This window comes from Chinchilla lanigera, unplaced genomic scaffold, assembly GCF_000276665.1.
Source record: "Chinchilla lanigera isolate Chin_1 unplaced genomic scaffold, ChiLan1.0 scaffold00090, whole genome shotgun sequence".
NCBI lineage: Eukaryota > Metazoa > Chordata > Mammalia > Rodentia > Chinchillidae > Chinchilla > Chinchilla lanigera.
The window spans coordinates 116,370-134,622 of record NW_004955491.1 but is presented as its reverse complement, the minus strand read 5'-3'; the positions used below and the strand labels follow the sequence as shown (position 1 = coordinate 134,622).

The window sequence follows — 18,253 nt, the reverse complement described above, 5'->3', positions numbered from 1 at the left end:
ATGAAATACTATTATATGGAGTATGAAGCTGACAACTAGAGAGCAACTGGAATAGAGAAAACCTGAAAAAACCTGACAGCGATATCACTTCAGGCTGGTTACAGACCTAGAACCAAGAGAACTGGTTCAAGGACCTACAAGAAGCACTACATGAGTGTGCCCTGCATGTTGAGGGACTTCTCCAAGTCAAACACAACCCGTCCAACAGGAACCAGGAAGAAGGATATACTAGAAGATAACCACACTTTCTTCCTTATATATGGTCTCCAGACCCTCTCGTGTTACTTCTACACAGGGGTCTCTTCTCTATCCCAGGAGATCTGAGCTATAGTCTGAAACATCCAGGTGAGCTTCTCTGACTTTCTGGAATGCAAATTGCCCTGCTGTCCAGATATGGAGGGACGGGGGTAGGACCAGTACTCTTCTTCTGTATGTAGAGATTGGGGCTTAAGGTCCTTGGGTTTGTGGTAATACTGTGCCTTAGCCTGCTCTGTTGTGATAAAAAAATACCTGACAATGAGTAACTGCATGTGCCTGCGGCCAGCTCACTGACTACAGGTAGAAAAACAGACTGGCCAGGCAGAGGTTCTATTAGCAGACACTCAAGGATACCTCAGAAGAAGTAAGCTTCCTCCTGTTTTCCTTAAATCTCCAGACGGATAACCAGATCTTTCAATTATTTGAAAACCAACCACTTACTACAACACACAAAGTCTGGGATACTGCTGAAATTTTGAAGCACCTGCCTAGCCTCTTTGCTTCTCAAAATGAAAACAAAAACATCACCTGCTCCCTTTCCTCACCCATCTCAATTATTGGAAAGGTGTTATTTAATCAGACAGAGCAGCCATCAGAATGCTTACCCAGCATGTCCCTGCTTGCCTGGGTTTCCAAAGAGGATATCACCATGACCATGCTGTCTGCAGATCTCCTGGCCTTTGCATTCTATGAAAGAGACATTGTCCTCAGAATAGGTACAGAAACTTTTTCACCTTCTTTCATTATACTGAATCTTTGCTTTCCTCTGCAGCCTTTGATAGAACCATGGCGACAACTCCCTCTGATGCGTTCCAGGCCCTCATGAAGGGAGTAACAAACTGGGATCTTCCTGAAAGCTTCATCCCCAGTGAACTCCTTCTTATTGGGAAGGCCTCCTTCCCCGTGATGGTGAATGACAAGGGCCAGGTGCTCATTGCTGCCTCCTCCTATGGCCAGGGCCGCCTTGTCGTCGTATCCCATGAACGCTACTTGCTGCATGCTGGCTTGGCTCCATTTCTTGTCAATGCAGTGGGCTGGCTCCGTCTCTCCCCTGAGGCTCCCATTGGGGTGCACCCATCCCTGGAACCCCTAGTGAACATCCTGAAGGATGCCGGGGTGGAGGCACAGACTGTGCCAGAACCTGGAGAGCCCCGGGGTGCTTACTGTATGGATGCCTACAATGACAGCTTGACTGCAAAGCTCATTCAGTTTGTGAAACATGGTGGGGGCTTGCTCATTGGGGGCCAGGCCTGGTATTGGGCCAGCAAGCATGGCTGTGACAAGGTGCTGTCCAGTTTCCCTGGGAATCTGGTGACAAGTGTTGCTGGAGTGTACTTCACTGATGTCTGTGGGTGTATAGCCCACTTTGAGGTCTCTACAAAGGTGCCCAACATCCCATTCCATGTCAGGTGAGTGGTGCCTTTCTTAAGAGAATGCTGGTTCATGTTAAAAGACAACCTTCTGTACAGGGCGAGAGAAATTAGTCACTATAGAAGGGAATGATTTCAAATTGTTAATGTAATTATAGCCCATGGTAGTGAAGGAGCAATATTATCTGTTTGTTCTCTACCATGCATGATGAGTGGCTTGAAGACAAGGCATTTTGCCGGTTTGGGCTTGCTTTTGTTTTATTTAGCATTGGCCTTCTTGATTACAAATCCTTAGAGAAAGGTATCAATAAGTGTAAAAAATGTGTACAATATTAGAGTTAAGAACTGTATCTTTCTTTTAGGACATATCACTCTTCTACCATGTAATATGGTACAGAATGTGCTAGATAAACACTGCATTTGTGAATGAATAGAAAATGAGGGTTCTTGTATTGCAGGAATAGCATGGAAAGTGCAGCTTGAGTAAGTCCCATGGCCTTGCATTGAGAAGCCTAGCTCTGTAGAAGAGGATTGGGACCACAGGAGGAGGGCTGTGTCTGAGAGAAAGTGGAGCAGCACCATGGAGATAGAGCCAGAGGAAGCCCTGAAGCATTTCCTTCTGTAGTGGAGTAGGATTCTCTGTAAGGATTGTTTTTATAATCAGATAGTTATGAAGGAGTTTTATAATCAGATAGTTATGAAGGAGTGTTTTTATAATCTTATGAGTTGATCAGTGTACTATAACTCTTGCATGATTTGAATCCCAAGAAATAGTTGAGTCAAAGCTCTTCCTCATTTAATGTTTGCCTGAATATGTCTTGTGGTTTGGCACAGGTAAAATTTTTCTGTGGAGTGATTATAACATAATTTAATCATGAAAATTTAGATTAGAGCTAATTTCCTGTTACTTAGAGTTTCAAATGGGATATTCATATGCCATTGCATACAAAATAGTTTTTCAGCATAGTCTTAGGATGTGAATAGCTAGTTCAGAAATATTTGTTTTGGTAATGTTGATGGATACTGTTAAATTACCATTTTAAGAGCTTATACTGATTTATACTTTTAACAAAGTATAGCCCAGACTATCTCTGTTAAGGGATGAAGTGTTTTCCAGTGCAAAATGTGAAGATCTTATATCTGTTTCTATTATTACAAATGAACAGGATATTTTTATATATTTGTAGAAATTCCTGTTTCTTTATTAAAATGTAGCTTTTTCTGATTTTTTTTATTTTAAAGATAAAAGAATGAAAACAATAACAGACACACAGACATTTACAGAATATCACAAAACAATACAAGCAATACAGAATTTCAGACAAGGTGATAGGAAATTAACAATGGTTGTTGTACTACATATTAATATCTTCAAATTGGTCATTCAGATAAACAAACATAGGCATGTAAGACTGATCAAACAATTAAACATTAACTGCTCCTTTCAATAAAGTAATAGAAGTCAGAAGTACAACTATCATAGCTATCCTGTGTATACATATATATTTTTTTTCCCTTCTTTCTTTCTTTTCTCTTTTCCCTCATCCCACTTGCTCTTTCCTTTTGAGCAGATTCTTTCCTTTTTGCAATATCTATTACACTTTTTAGATTTTATTCATTCTTTCAGGTTCTTACACTAGTGAGACAATACAGTGTTTACATATGTGGGTCTCATTTATTTTCACTTATGAGTATGGTCTCTAGTTGTGTCCACTTTTCCTATGAAAGCCTCGAGTTTATCTTTCTTTATAGTTTAGTAATATTCCATTATATAAAAATACTAGAACTTTTTTATCCATTCCTCAGCTGATGGGCATTTGGGTTGCTTCCACTATTTAGCTATTACAAATTGTGCTTCTATAAACATGGGTGCACATGCGTGATATGATGTTTTCAGTTCTTCTGGGAAAATACCCAAAAGCAAAATAGCTGAGTTGACTGGGACCTCTAATCCTAGTTTACTGGGGAATTGCCACACTGATTTCCACAGTGGTTGTAAAAATTTACACTCCCACCTACAGTGGAAAAGGGTTCCTTTTCCCCCACAGTCCTCTAGTATTTGTTACTGATTGATTTCTTGATGATAACCATTCTTTCTCTGATAAGATGGAATCTCAGGGTTATTTTAATTTGCATTTCTCAAATGACTAATGATGTTGAACATTTTTCCATGTATTTATTTGCTATTTGTATTTCTTTATCTGAGAAGTATGAATTCATCTCAGATGCCCATTTTTTTGTACTGGGTCTTTGAATTTGGGGGGGCTGATTTTTTAAATTCTTTATATGTTCTAGATAGAAGTCCTTTTTCCAAGGGATAGTCAGCTAAAATTTATTTCCCAGTCTGTGGGTCTTCTTTTTACTCTGCTGGTGATTTCTTTAGATGTGCAGAAACTTTTCGATAAGCTAAGATCCCAGTTGTTGATATTTTTGAAGTACTTCCCATGCAGTTTGGTTTTTGTTCATGAACTCTCTGCCTACCCCTATATCTTCAAGATTTCTACCTCCTTTGTATTCCAGTAGATTTAGTGTTTCTGCTTTAATATTTAGATGTTTGATCCATTTTGACTTGAGTTTAGTGCATGGTGATAGACATGGGTCTAATTTCAGTCTTTGGCATGTAGAAAGCCAGTTTTTCCAGCACCGTTTATTAAAGAGGCTATCTTTCTTCTAGTGAACTTGTTTGGCCCCTTTGTCAAAAACAAGGTGGCTGAGTGTGTTTGTGGTTGTGGCTGCACCTTCCAGTCTGTTCCATTAATCCTCAGGTCTGTTTTTTGCCAGTACCATGCTGATTTTATTACAGTAGCTTTGTAGTATAGTTTCAAATCAAGGATTGTGATGCCACCTGACTTATCTTTGTTGCCCAGGATTGCTTCTGCTATTCTGGGTCTCTTCTGGTTCCAGATCAATTTTAGGATTATTTTCTCTAGATCTGTGAAGTATGCTAATGGTATTTAAATTGGAATTACATTGAATCTGTACAACAATTTTGGTAGTATGGACATTTTTGCAATGTTGGCTTTTTATATTCTTTATTAATCAGTTTTTCTCTTTGTCTTGTTGGTTACTAGATATTTTTCCCATATTATAGATACCACTTGCCATTTTTCATGTTCCAAATATTCCCAATATTTGTTCTTTACTTCTACTTTTGGTTTATATATATGCTTTATATCTGTTGTAGTCAAATTTGTCAGTCTTTTCCCCTTATAACATACTTTGTTGCTTAGAAAATCTTTTTCCTGCTCCAAATTTGGTAATATATTTCCCAATATTTTCTTCTAGTGTTTTTATGACTATATGTCTTGTATTTATATATATCAATGATAGGAATCATTGTTTTATGTTATATACATATATCAGGTGTTCACCACTGAATACCATTCCATGGCCTGTTAGGTACTGGCAACACAGGTATTGGTGAGGACCAGGAAAGAAAGGGAAACTTCATGTATATTTATAGTGGCTCACTGTTATCACCTGAGCTCTGCCTCTTGTCAGATTAGTTTCTCATAGGACCACAAACCCTACTGTCAGCTGCACAGGGAATTGTGGTTGAGCGCTTCTTATGAGAATCTAATACCTGATAATCTGAGATGGAGCTAAGGTGATGATATTCACGCTGGGAAGCATCTACAAATACAAAGCAACATTAGCAGAGAGGCTTTACTGCACAGAGACCATAATAAATCAGATGCTTACAGAATTATTATATCAAAACCCTACTAGCGGCCTCATCTCCTAGTGCCAAAATGGTTGGGAAAGGTTGCTATAAATTATTTCTAAATGTATGGCCAATTATGACAACATTTATTGAAAAAAAATCTACATTCTACTCCCTGGTTTTAAATATTACTTTTTATATAATAAGCTCTCATACGTATAGAAATATGTTTTTCAAGTCTTTCCTCTGCATCACTGACCTAGTTTTCTCATTCTGGACCAACCATGCTGCTTTTATGCCTCACACTTGGAAGCAACATTTTATGTGGGGAAACAAACTCTTGCCCATGTCACTATATTGCATCTAAACATTTTCATAGTTTCTTATGTGCTGTTAGGTATTGACATTTTTATATGAACCTATATCAGCAGTTCATCAAGTTCCTGTAAAATATGTTGAGATCTTGTGCAGGATTATAGTCAGTTTAGAGGTTCTTTATATCCAACATGGTAAAATTCTGTATTGATTCACTTAACACATGTCTTCATGGTTTCCAGGTTTTCTAGTTTGCTGGTATACAATTATTAATAGTATTATCTCATAATCCTTTTAATCTCTGCAAAGTCAATAGTATATCCCCACTTTCAGGGTTTTTTTGTTGTTTTTGAGGGAGGTTGTTTGTTTGTTGTTGTTGTTTTGAGACAGGATCCTGCTATGTAGTTCATGCTGGGCTTGAACTCACCTTATATCCCAAGCTGGTCTCTAACTCATGGCAATCCTCCTGCTCAGGCTCCCAAGTGCTGGTATTACAGACCTGTGCCACCACGCCTGGATTCACTTTTAGCATTTTTTGTAGAGACGGTCTACTTGTAACAAACTCTGCTTTATCTAGAAAGTTTTAACTTCTCTGTATTTTCAAGGACTGTTTTTCTGGATATGAAAATTCTTAGCCAGATAGAGTAGCACACACCTGCAGTCCTGGCAGAATTGCCATGAATTCAAGGTCAGCGTGGGCTACATAAGCAAGTTCAAGGCCAGTGTACACTACATAATGAGACCCTGTCTCAAAAAAAGAAAGATGATTCACCAGACACATGGTTCACCATACACATCTTCATTTATTCAAATATCTCTTTATATTCTTTTCCAATTTTTCATGATTTCAGTAGAAAATGCTTGTAGAATTCTTGTCAGAATAGTCTTGGCACTTGCATATCTTTATGCTTGTGAATCATAAAATTATAATTTTTATTTTAAAATTATAATACCTGTTTTCTGACTAAGAGGACAATTGTTGAATTCTGTGGCTATCTTCAGTCTAAATGCCCTACGAAGTCCTTTTATTAGTCACAGTAAATGGTTTCAGTTGTTTTGTTTAGCATTCTAGTAGATAGTCTTTCCAGGAAATAGTGGAAATTTTGCTCATTCACTCTTAATGTTTACTTTTTACATTAGCTGAGACATCCATTAACATATGACAAAGAGCAGTAATAAAGGATCCCGTTGGTTTTTTGTTTGTTTGTTTGTCTGTTTTGTTTGATTGAACAGGAATGTTTCAAATGTTTTTTCTTTTTAATGAATGTTCTTTATTCAATTGAGTTTTCTTCCAATTATGACTTAGCTTTTTATTTTGTCATGTTTTTTAAAAATTAGGAAAAACTTCTGATGATTCATCCTGATAGGTATAAGAATGAGAGAATTTATTTCCTCAATTTATAAGTCTTCCATGTCACTTTAAAAAGAATCAGAGCTCTTAACCACCTACACTGTATTGGATATATTTTAGAAGCCTCTGCCCTCCAACAAACCTTTGAAGAGTCAAATGAAAGGAATTGTATACCATTAAACTTAATTTTTAAAATTTTATCTTCTTTTCTCTACATATTATAACTTGATTTCAGCAGTTGGTATAAGCATTATATGTGCTCATTCACAGAAAACCTCAGCCATGAAGGTTTTCTTTAAGGTTTTCTATTTCAAAGACATAATACTGAAAATTTTGTGAAATCTCTATACAAATAGAAAATCGTATAGGAAGAATTGATGTTTTAACTGTAGCTATTCACTGATAGGGAAAAGAGAAGAAAAACTGAAAATATTTTCTCATTGTATGCTGAAAATGAATTAAGAAGTAATTTATGGTGGTCAGAAAAATGTAGGCAAGCAAAAAAAAGTAAACAAATATCCATCATAGTCAATTTTACTCAGTTATTACAAATAACATTCTAATATAAACACATTGTATTAATTCCTTGCTATTTGCTGGAACGCAGTACTTGACACCCAACACCCATGTATTAAAAGAAGAGAGGTTTATTTAGGTTCACAGATTATAGGGGATTCAGTTCAGACTCAGGTGACTCCAAGTCAGGGCAGCCTGGCACAGAGGTAGAGGATATAGTTCATGACATGGCTGCCAAAAGTAAAGCGGGATCAAGGGAGGAGGAGGGAGATATATCCTTCCAGGCTACACCTCCAGCAACCCACCTCTTCCTAATATGCTTTACCTCCCAACACTGCACCCAGCTATAAACCTATCAGTAGATTAATCCAGTGATTTGTATCACGCAGCCATGATCCAGTCCCCCCTCAAAAGCCCTTCATGAACTCACGAGGCTTTGGGGGATATCTAGCTATAAACCAAAATGCCCATCTAAGTAATTTTTCAGTATGTTCAATAACATTAACAGTATCATTTTTTCTGTGTACATTGTTTTTATAAGTTGTGTTTTCCACTCATTTGTTATTGCTTTTTTTTTAACCACAACTGTGCCTATAACATACCAAAGTGTATTCAGTTACTCCATGTTTTTGACAGCCATGTAAACTCAATTCAATGCAGAACATTAAGATATTTTATTTCACTGTTTCAAACATACTGATACTTTTACTTGACTTTATAATAAGAAACAGAGTAAACATTTTTCTCTCTATAGTAATTCCGGAAGGACTTTTTGAAAAATTACAAAAAGGTGGATGGTTAGTGTGTAGCTCAGTCATAGAGCTCTTGCCTTACATGTGAAAGGCCTAGAGTTCAAATCTCCAGAATGGTGAAAATTTTTTTAAATAAATGAAACTACAGAAAGAAAACTTAATAAAAGATAATCTAAAACTCTGACAAGGATAATTTGAGAAGTTCACAGTCCTTTGTTATTTGTGTATGAGTGCAACATGTAGAATATATGATTTATCCATAGAAATGATAGCCTATTTTTCAAGTATGATTGGCTTAATATTTTTAATGATGTAAATGAACAACTTTTAAATTAGAATAGTCAACAAATATTAGTTGAGACAGAACTTCATTTGCAAAAATATTCACTGAGAGCATATATGCACATTTCAAGATATACTGTGACTATAGGGGGCTGGGGATTTAGCTCAGCTGCAAAGCGCCTGCCTGGCAAGCGCAAGGTCGTGAGTTCGGTTCCCGGTACCGGAGAAAAACCAGAAAAAAAAAAAAATACTGTGACTATAAATTAAAAAAGCTACACTTTTGTAATATTGAATACTCCCAGTTAAAATGGATTTTAAAAAATAGCATTGTCTTTTGTTTCCTCTTGAAGATTTTCTACCAAATAAGCTTGTGCCTTGGGTGTTCTCTGCATTTTTACTTGACCCTCTCTTTCCACCAGCACTCATGCAGGAAATGTCTTTCCAGGTGTGGAGAGGATCTCAGCCAGGACCAGCAGCAGATCCTGGAGGGCTTCACCACACTGGACAATACAGGATGTGGAATACCCTCACGGATCCTGGTGCATGGGGAGCTGGCCTTTCCCCTTGCAATAGATAATTCATCCAGCTGCTTTCTTGCAGCTGCTCGCTATGGCTGTGGCCGTGTGGTGTTGACAGGCCATGAGAGTTTGATCCATACCCCAAAGATGGGCCCATTTATATTGAATGCTTTGCGCTGGCTGTTAGGGAAGAAGAAAGGCAAGATTGGACTCCAATCAATGTTTAAAGGTCTGGGCCCTATGTTATCAAATAGTAAACTGGAGTGGAGAGTGACACAACATCTCACCAGTGTCTTGAGTGTCTTTTGCTGTTATGAACTTAACAGCAAGAATGCGAAGCAGGTAGAGGAATTTGTGGCTGAAGGTGGAGGATTGCTGATTGGTTCACAGGCATGGTGGTGGAGCTATATGCACCCAGAGCGTAACTGCGTGCGTCAGTATCCCAGTAACGAGTGCCTTCGAAGCTTTGGTCTGACCATCTTAGATGAGACAGCCAATCAAGGCCACTTCCCGGCCCCCAAGCCAGGGGTGACAATTTACCACTTCCACAGAGCTCTATCCCAGTTTGAGACCATGTTGTATGAAAAGGGGAAGAACTTAGAAAAGAGCTGGGTGGATGATTTAATGCGAGATTGTTTCGTTATGTTTCAAATCCCACATAAAGACATCCCCATCTTTGAGTCTGTGAAGAATCGTGTTATTGAAATGATCAAACGGAAGGGCTTACCAGTTGCAAATAGGAGAAAGAGAATCAAGAAGGGAAGCCCTGAGGCTGTCCTGATATCCATGGCTGGCTCATTGGTCAAATCAGGAACTGACAGCAGTCTGGTCCTCTGTGATCCCCCCTTTTTGCCTCCCACAGAACTTCCCGTCACCATTGAGATCAACGAAGGTATGTAATGGAGAAATGACCGGGGGCTGTGTTGAGACCATGGAAATAGTGGGCTGGACCATGTCAGCTGTATTCAACTGTCCTTTCTCCTGAGAAAGGCCATCTCCATTTTTTTACCATAAACTTTTAAGAAGATGGAGTTGGGGAATTGTAAATGAGGTATGAAGGACCTGAGTCAGACAGCCTTGGTGAGTTAAAGAGTCTTCAAGAGATCCCATCACTCTGGGAGGGACTGTGGGAATCCGGACAAAGGTAGAATCATGGCGATGCAGAGTTCTCAGTCTTTCTTATGATTCTTATCAGGACACTGCAATTCCCAGGTGAGCACTGGACTCTACTTATGTGCAGGGCAGACTGCAGAGGTCACACTGCCTGAGAAGGCTCTTGCTGCCAAATTGAAGGTAAGGCTTCTGCCCCCGTCTCAGAGAGATTAATATTTCCTCAGCACTTAGCTTCTTTCCTTAAGATTTGGGATGCTCTCAGCACACCCTGTAGGGAAGAAAGCACCTCTCTCATTTTATGGACAAGCAAAGTATTCACAAAAAGGCTGGAAGTTTTCATAAATTCCAAGTGGAGTATAGAATACAAAGCACAAGACAAAGCCTGGCACATGACAGATGCACATAACAGTTTTGTCTCATCCTGCACACAGTATCAAAGCTGTGCTGAGTATTATTCTCCCTTGTAGTAGCTGAAACATCCATATGTTGTCCAAGCTGCAAACCCAGTGTAGTTAGAAGGATTCCTTCCTCAGCGCTTTATTATCTGAGACTCACTGGAAATAACAAACACACCATTAGTGGTTTTTAAGTCAATCTTTGCCTTGGGACTGGTTTTGTTCAAGTTATTTCCAAAATTTCAAAATAAGAAATAATTATAACCAAAAGGCGTTGCCCAAGAAAAAGTGCAAGAGTAGAAGCAATTTTTCACTCATTCAAGGGAGAAATGTAACTCTGGGATGCTCCTCTCTCCACCCAAAACAGAATTCTGTCTGACCTTAAATACACATGTGATGTCCCTACATCGTCACCCTCACACACAGCAACATTCACTCTGTGTCCTGAGTGACCTAATGAGCTGTGCTCTTGATGACAGATACTCATTGGCTGTCACACGGACAACTTAAGCCACCATGCGGATTATTGGCGCCCACCTGTGGTGACACACCAGTACCTCTTAGACCAAGCCCAGAAGCGCATCTCCTGGCTCTGGGGAGGCCTCCTCTACATCCTGGTACCCTCTTCCTACAAACTGGGTACGGTACCAGTCACCATCAGTGGTGCTGTGGCGGCTCCATACTTCAAGTTGGGTGAGTAGGAGGTGCAGGTTCATGATGGGATCTGGACCAGAAGCAGATCTGGAGGGAGACTGGGCAGTGACTTGAGGGAGGTCAAGAGGTGAAGGGAAGAAGGGGAAGAAACAGCAGGGTGCAAGTGGCTGGGAAACAGGAACACACTGTCTGAATAACTAAGGCGGAAAAGGATAAGGGATTATTTCATTTCATAGCAAGAAAAGTCTTGATTCACTACCAGGTATCTCTTAATAAGTGGTCTTAAAAGTGCTATAATGGGAAGCAAGGAAACGTGGTGTGGGACAGGCTGTCTACTCTTTACTCCAGGTAAGACATCCCAGGAGGAGTGGAAGAAGCTTATCGATAAGAATGAAGTTCCATGGGGAGAGCTGGCCACAGACAACATCATCCTGACAGCATCAACGCCAGACCTCCTGAAACTGGAGGACCCCGCGTCTCTGCTCCATCTCTGGGATGACATAATGCAGGCTGTGGCCCGTCTGGCTGCTAAGCCTTTCCCTTTCTGCAGACCGGAGAGGATTGTCTTTGATTGTCAGATCTCAGCTGGTGGGTGCTCTCAGGGAAAATCTGAAATTTCCATTTTCAAATAGAACAGATAGCATTGCATTGCAAAGCATAATTTTGCAGAAATTCTGGGGAAAATTGGGCCTCATGAAATGGAGGACACTGTGAACAACATTCACTTGGAACCATGTGAATAATTGTTCAAATCTTCCAAGAAATAAGATGTCACAGAACAATAAGAATGAGAGAAAATAAGGGTGGGATCTTCACTTGTGGCTTCATGGAGCACAGAAGACTTGCATGGGATCAGAATTGGTACAGAAGGAGGAGGAGGAGGACAGAGGAGAAGTCCTCTGTGTCTTTGAGCAGAGTCAGGAGGTCTTGTTAGTGCTTAAGAAATCTGGAGAAAATGTAGGTAGCAGAGAAAAATAAAGAAGAAGCCTGGTATCTTGCTTCAGGCTTTTAAACACGATCAGTAATATGTATGGAGCCTAAATGGGAGAAGGAAGAATTCTACTAATTTCTCTCAGAGTCTCCGGTGCAGAACACTGAGGCATATAGACATTACCCATCTAAAAATGAGGAGAAATGAATGAGGATGCCCACAGTCCCATTCCATGTACACCAGTTCTTCAGGACTAAGTGGGAACAAAAATTTCTAAGAAAATAGGGAGACCAAGTAATCAGCAAAAGAGCTTGTGCAGAGAGTAAAGCCAGATGATTCTGATCACTGTAGGATTGCTCACTGCAACCCAGTCTTCTGGGATGGCGAGGAAGGTATCAGCTACTAAAAGTAAAGTGTGTCATCTCTTCTGTCTTGCCACTTTCCTGCAGGTATCTTGCATTCTGGATACCCTATCATGTCCATAATGGAAGAAGCACCAAACATCCTTAATGAAAAAAAATTAAGGTCCCGTGGTACATGGGGTGCCTTGCATGAGTTAGGCCACAACCAACAAGCGGGTGGATGGAATTTCCCTCACCACACCACTGAAGCCACCTGTAATCTCTGGTCTGTCTATGTGAATGAGATGGTTCTAGGTATCCACAGGTCTCATACCCATTCTGCTCTCTCTCCTGACGGGCGCAAGCAGAGGATAAAGCACTACCTGGACCAGGGAGCACCCCTGAAAAGCTGGGAAGGATGGACAGCTCTGGAAACGTACCTTCAGGTACTAAGAAAATACAGAAAATAGGGGAACCACCAGATCCCACAGTTGTGTTGCTTCCTGTTGACCCCAAAGGCCTTACAGCTCCTTCACATGCCCTCCAGCTGAGGAAGTGGGTGTGGCATGTGAGAGATGGGGTAGCATGGTGTAGATCTTGATGGCTCAGGTGTTACTCACCCGAAATGGATGATGGCTGGATACTGAAGTGTTTTTCCCTTTCCGCTCTACAGAACAATCCACTGGAAATCAATGAAAGCCTATAGGATATTATGAAAATATAGCTTAATAACATTACACTAGTCAGATAATCTTACTATAATACTCAGCTTTACCGGTTACAATAGTTATAAGCTTTGTATCTTCCAGAATGATGACATGATTTAACTCAACATATTTTTAGGAAATATAATAAAAATAGTGACTTTGCTGTAAGTTATTTAAACTGGAATTTTCCTACTCAGACCTCAAAAGTAGGGAAGTACTGATTTATTATTAAATAATTACTGCTATGTTTAATATGTTTTTAAACTTCTGCTTCCATTTTCTTGCTTGCTATGGGAAATGTATTGAGGAATGTCATCCCCAAAGCCCATATTTCAGGCGTAGAATGCTGACATTAGCTGTCTCCTGTTGACCGTATAACTTATGAGACAGGGCAGATCTGAATTTGTAATTAATCAGAAAGGAGAGCCCTAGAACCCAGTTTCTGTGTAAGACTCCCATATTTTAGATACTATAGCATACTGTGTTTGGATTTTCACTCTATCTTCGTAAATCCAGAGTCTGAGGTTTCTTTTGTTTTCTTTTTTTATTTTTATTTTTTGTTTGTTTGTTTTTGTCTTTTTCAGACAGGGTTAGGCTGTGCAGTTCAGGCTGGCCTTGAGTTCACTTTGTAGCCCAAGCTAGTCTCAAACTTGCATCAATCCTCTTGCCTCAGCCTCCCAAGTGCTGGGATTACAGGCATGCACCACCACGCCTGGCTCCTGAGATTCCTTTTGAACTAGACTCTGTTCTTTATGGATAAGTAATCTGTCTGAACATGTTCAGGGGAAGGTCAGAATTTCAGCTAGAAAGTTGACACCCAACTTCAATGCAAAGCTCCTGGAAATAGATCAACTTCGATGCTATTGGCAAAGTCCTCTACCGCTCTGGGGAGCTCAGGTAGAACTTCCCAACAGGTAGAACCTCCTGAGCGCCTCACCTTTCACTGTCAATGTCATGGTCAAAACCTAACTTCTAGCATCAATCACCTGTACTAGTCCAGTAGCTGCCTCACAGCCTCTGTGCTTCTAGCTCTAACCTGAGCTGGCCTATCTTCCAGAATGCTGCCAAATAGACAGTCAGTTTACCCTATAACCCTTCAAAAACTGCCTGTTGCCTTCAGGTAGAATTCCAACCCTTTTGTTACCAAGCTGTGCCTTATTGTTCTGACTCCAACAACAACCTCCCACCTGCTACTCAATCTACTACAAATCCACACTGATGATACTTCCCAGAACTCTTCCCTGTGTGCATGTTTCTTTGCATTTAGCAGTATACTTTTCCTTCTTGAAAGAGTTTTGCATTCTTTCCATACCTGTTCATGCTTTAACATGCCTCTTCTAGGAAGTCTCCATGAATATTTTCCCTTGAGATTTCATTAATATACTTCCTCATGTTATTTTTGGTCCTAACATGTCTTTGCGACCCACAATTTAGTTATTTGTTTAACAATTTGTCTCCATTTCCATCCGTGACTTGGACTTAGAACACTGTCAAGGTGTACCATAGACTTTCAATAATGGCTCATTACAATGAGAACTGGAAACTTCCAAATGGCCCAGGCTGTGAATGCATCAGAGCAATCAAGAAAGAATGATTCTGGCAATGGCTGAAATGTTCTATTTTGTCCTGTTTTCAAGCCTGTTATTCCCACAGGTCCTAGAGTCTTAAATGATAGGCCGGGAACCTGGTTCTTCTACCATCCCAGCTACTCATTCACAACTTTTAGCTACACAAGATGAGAATATATGTTCACATCAGGCAGATTCACATCTTTATCACTAAGCTTAGGTGTGAAGGAAATGACAATATTGAAAGTAGCCACCATTGTCTGGGAACCTGCTATGAAGCCAGTGTTGAGAAAACATAGATACCATGGCTGAGATTGGTCAGTAGCAGAATAAAACATGGGCTCCTCCACAGGAATAAGCTCTGAGAGGAGAGAGAAAGACGGAGCTACTGCTGAGCATGAAATTGTGCCGCTTTCTTCAATGCTATCAGAGCACTGTGTAACAGAAAGTGCTCTGTGTTAAAAAATAGAGTGTCACCAAGAGCCACCTTGTAGTTTCGTGTGTGTTAGAGTTGAAAGTGACTTTTGCAGGCTACATAATTATTCTGACCCAGTTTTTCTTTCCATTCTAGCTCCAGGAGGGCTTTGGCTGGGAGCCATTCATTCAGCTTTTTGCTGAGTACCAGAAACTCTCTGGCATCCCAAGAAACAATGGTGGCAAGATGAATCTGTGGGTGAAGAAGTTCTCTGAAACCGTGAAGAAGAATTTGGCTCCTTTCTTTAAGGCCTGGGGTTGGCCTGTGACGAAAGAAGTGTCTGATAGCCTGGCCTGCCTGCCAGAATGGGAGGAAAATCCAATGAAAAAGTACAAATCTGATCCTGTGAAATTATGTGCATCTGACCCCACACAGTTATATGTATGTGATGAGGAAATGTGTAAAATTATAGAAGAACGCTTTCTGGAAAAAGATCAGTCATTGGATTCAACAGAGTAATCTGCACTTAAATTTCAACTTTAGTTTTTTTTTTTTTCTCAATCTTATTCCAAATTTTTTCAGTTCTTCTGCAAGGCAAATATTAAAGCATTAATATCAAAATTAGTAATGCGTATAACTTGATCAATTTCTGAAAGATCAAGTCTTTAAACCTTACTGATTCATTTCTTGATTTATTTGTTTAGTGTTTGCATTTTTGTTAATGGGTAACAGGAATTGCACAAATCCAGAGAATTTATTCCGGAAATATATTTTTTGAACCATTTATGCCATATTTCTCCAAACCCTGAAATTATTTCATATATCTCATAAAGATTCTTTTGCTCAGTTGTTTTAAGAGACTAGGAAGTCATTTAATAAATAGTTCTTGAAAATCAGCACTTATCTCTCAGCATGCTGGTGCCTAGTGCATTAGGCTCAGTTATCACACACTCCATCAATGACAAGGTTTCTCTAGACACCTTCTAATAAGTCTGCTCCTGCAGGGAGCCAACACTTTCTGTTGCTTGTCAGCCAAGATCTCTCAGTGAAACACTCAGATACACTCACAATGGAGCATCAGCAAACATGACTGTCTCCTTCTTCAGAGATTCGTCCCAATTCTTGACATCTGTGGCAACTGAAATAATACCTGAAGTTTCTCCTTTGTTCTAGATCCTGTTGGCCATAAAGGTCTAAATCTTGACCAACTCAAGTTGATTTTAGAAATGGATCGAAGAAAGGGTAAAGGATGGGTAGGAGAACGTTCTCATCCAGTCTACATCTCTGGAAAATAGAATGCTTTCACCCTTCATCTAGCACATGCCAATTTCTTTAATGCTAACCTATGCATTGCATATAGAAAGTGCTCTGTATGTATGTATTAAATAAACAAACCCAGAACAAAAAAGGTAAAAATAGTTCAGAACAGTGGAAAGAGATCTGAATTTATAACCAGGAAATAAAACATCTTATTCCTTTCTCTATGACTTTGAGATAATCTCTGTGTGTTATTTTTTTATTTGTCAGTTGAAGAGACTGATTGGTTTCTTGCCCCGCTGTAATTCCTGCTGAGTTGTTATGGTGCCCAAACCAGTATGGCGCTGCCGGTCATGTGGTATGGTGCTGAGTCACCATGGCATCCAGCTAATATGGTGCAGGCCACTAAAGGCCATGTGCTAAGCCCCACCCTTCTTCCACTGAGTCAAATTACAACTTCCTACTTCCCTTTTTGTAATATCCTGTTCCCTTTCCCCGTGCTCCCACCCAATCCTGGTTTGCCATGTCAGGCAGTGCGCCTCCTAAACCCCGCCTCCAGCCTGGGGCTATTTAACCTTGGACCCCAGGAAAGATCGGTGGAGGCCACGTTTTTCTCTTTCCTGTGGCCTCTCCACATCCACAATAAAGACATTTTATTCTGTTTTACTTCTCTCTGCACTGGAAAAACCTATCATAGACAAAATAGCTCTAAGCAACTTTCAGTTCAGAAATGATTTGATTAAAGAAGTTTGAATACTTGATTTCAGAACTCGGCTGTACTGTTTCAAAATAAGCATTCTTTGGAGAGAACAATGGGGCTGTGATGTATCTAATGTCTTTTGGCAGCATGCAGCAGAATAAATGTACATTTTACTCACTAATAAAGTGATAATTTTCATTGTGTTCGTGTTGGTACCCCCAGGCAGCAGTCTATGCTGCAGTGTCTATTGTGAAAGTTATCTTGGAGAGGTCTTTAACTCTTCAGGAAGATACGTAGAAGAAAAATACTTGGGTCAAATGGGACTTCTATTTTTAATGGTTTTAGAAACCTTAATATTTATTTCCACAGTAGTTATACCAGTTTACGCTCCCAATGAAAAGGGGTTCTTTATTCCTGTAACCTCACCAGCACTTATTATTGGTTGATTTCTTGATGATAACCATTCTTTCTAGAGTGAGATGAAGTCTGAGTGGTGTTTTATTTGTGTTTTGCAGCCAGCAATATTGCATATTCTTTCATATAACTTTTGGCCATTTATCTTTTCATCTGAAAAGTGTCCATTCATTTCAGATGCCCAATTTTTTTTTTTGTTTTGTTTTTCTCCGGTACCAGGAACCGAACTCACGACCTTGCGCTTGCCAGCCAGGCGCTTTTGCCGCTGAGCTAAATCCCCAGCCCCTGGATGCCCAATTTTTGATTGGGTCTTTAAAATTGGGGTAGTTAAATTTTTTTCATTCTTTCTATAGTCTAAATATCAGTCCTTTGTGGTGTAGCTAGGAAAACACTTTTCCCATTCTGTTGGTGGTTTCCTTTACCATTCCGAAGCTTTTCAATGTGAGATGATCCCACTTGTTGGTTCTCGGTATTATTTCTTGTGTGATTGGGATTCTGTTCAGAGAGTCTTTGCCAACACCTGTGTATTTGAGAGCTTTACCTATTTTGTCTTCCAGCAGATTAAGTGTTTCTGTTTTAGTATTTAGATCTTAGATCTGTTTGGTTTTAGGCTAGGACATAGTGAGAGGGATGGATCTACATTTAATCTTCAGCATATGGATAGCCCGTTTCCCCAGCACCATTTACAAAGAGGCTATTTTTTCTCAGTGAAAGGATTTGGCACTTTTATCA

General features: G+C 39.8%; 1 protein-coding gene across 1 annotated transcript; it reads left to right on the top strand.

Annotated features, from left to right (window-relative positions):
- Positions 1–1,044: 1,044 nt before the first annotated feature.
- On the top strand, positions 1,045–15,669 carry LOC102022932 (TRPM8 channel-associated factor 3-like). Its single transcript, XM_013504562.1, has 7 exons — positions 1,045–1,667; positions 8,954–9,918; positions 10,222–10,319; positions 11,014–11,227; positions 11,537–11,776; positions 12,569–12,906; positions 15,307–15,669. Exons 1-7 carry the CDS (start codon positions 1,045–1,047, stop codon positions 15,667–15,669), a joined length of 2,841 nt encoding a protein of 946 aa, XP_013360016.1.
- The last annotated feature ends 2,584 nt before the right edge of the window (positions 15,670–18,253 follow it).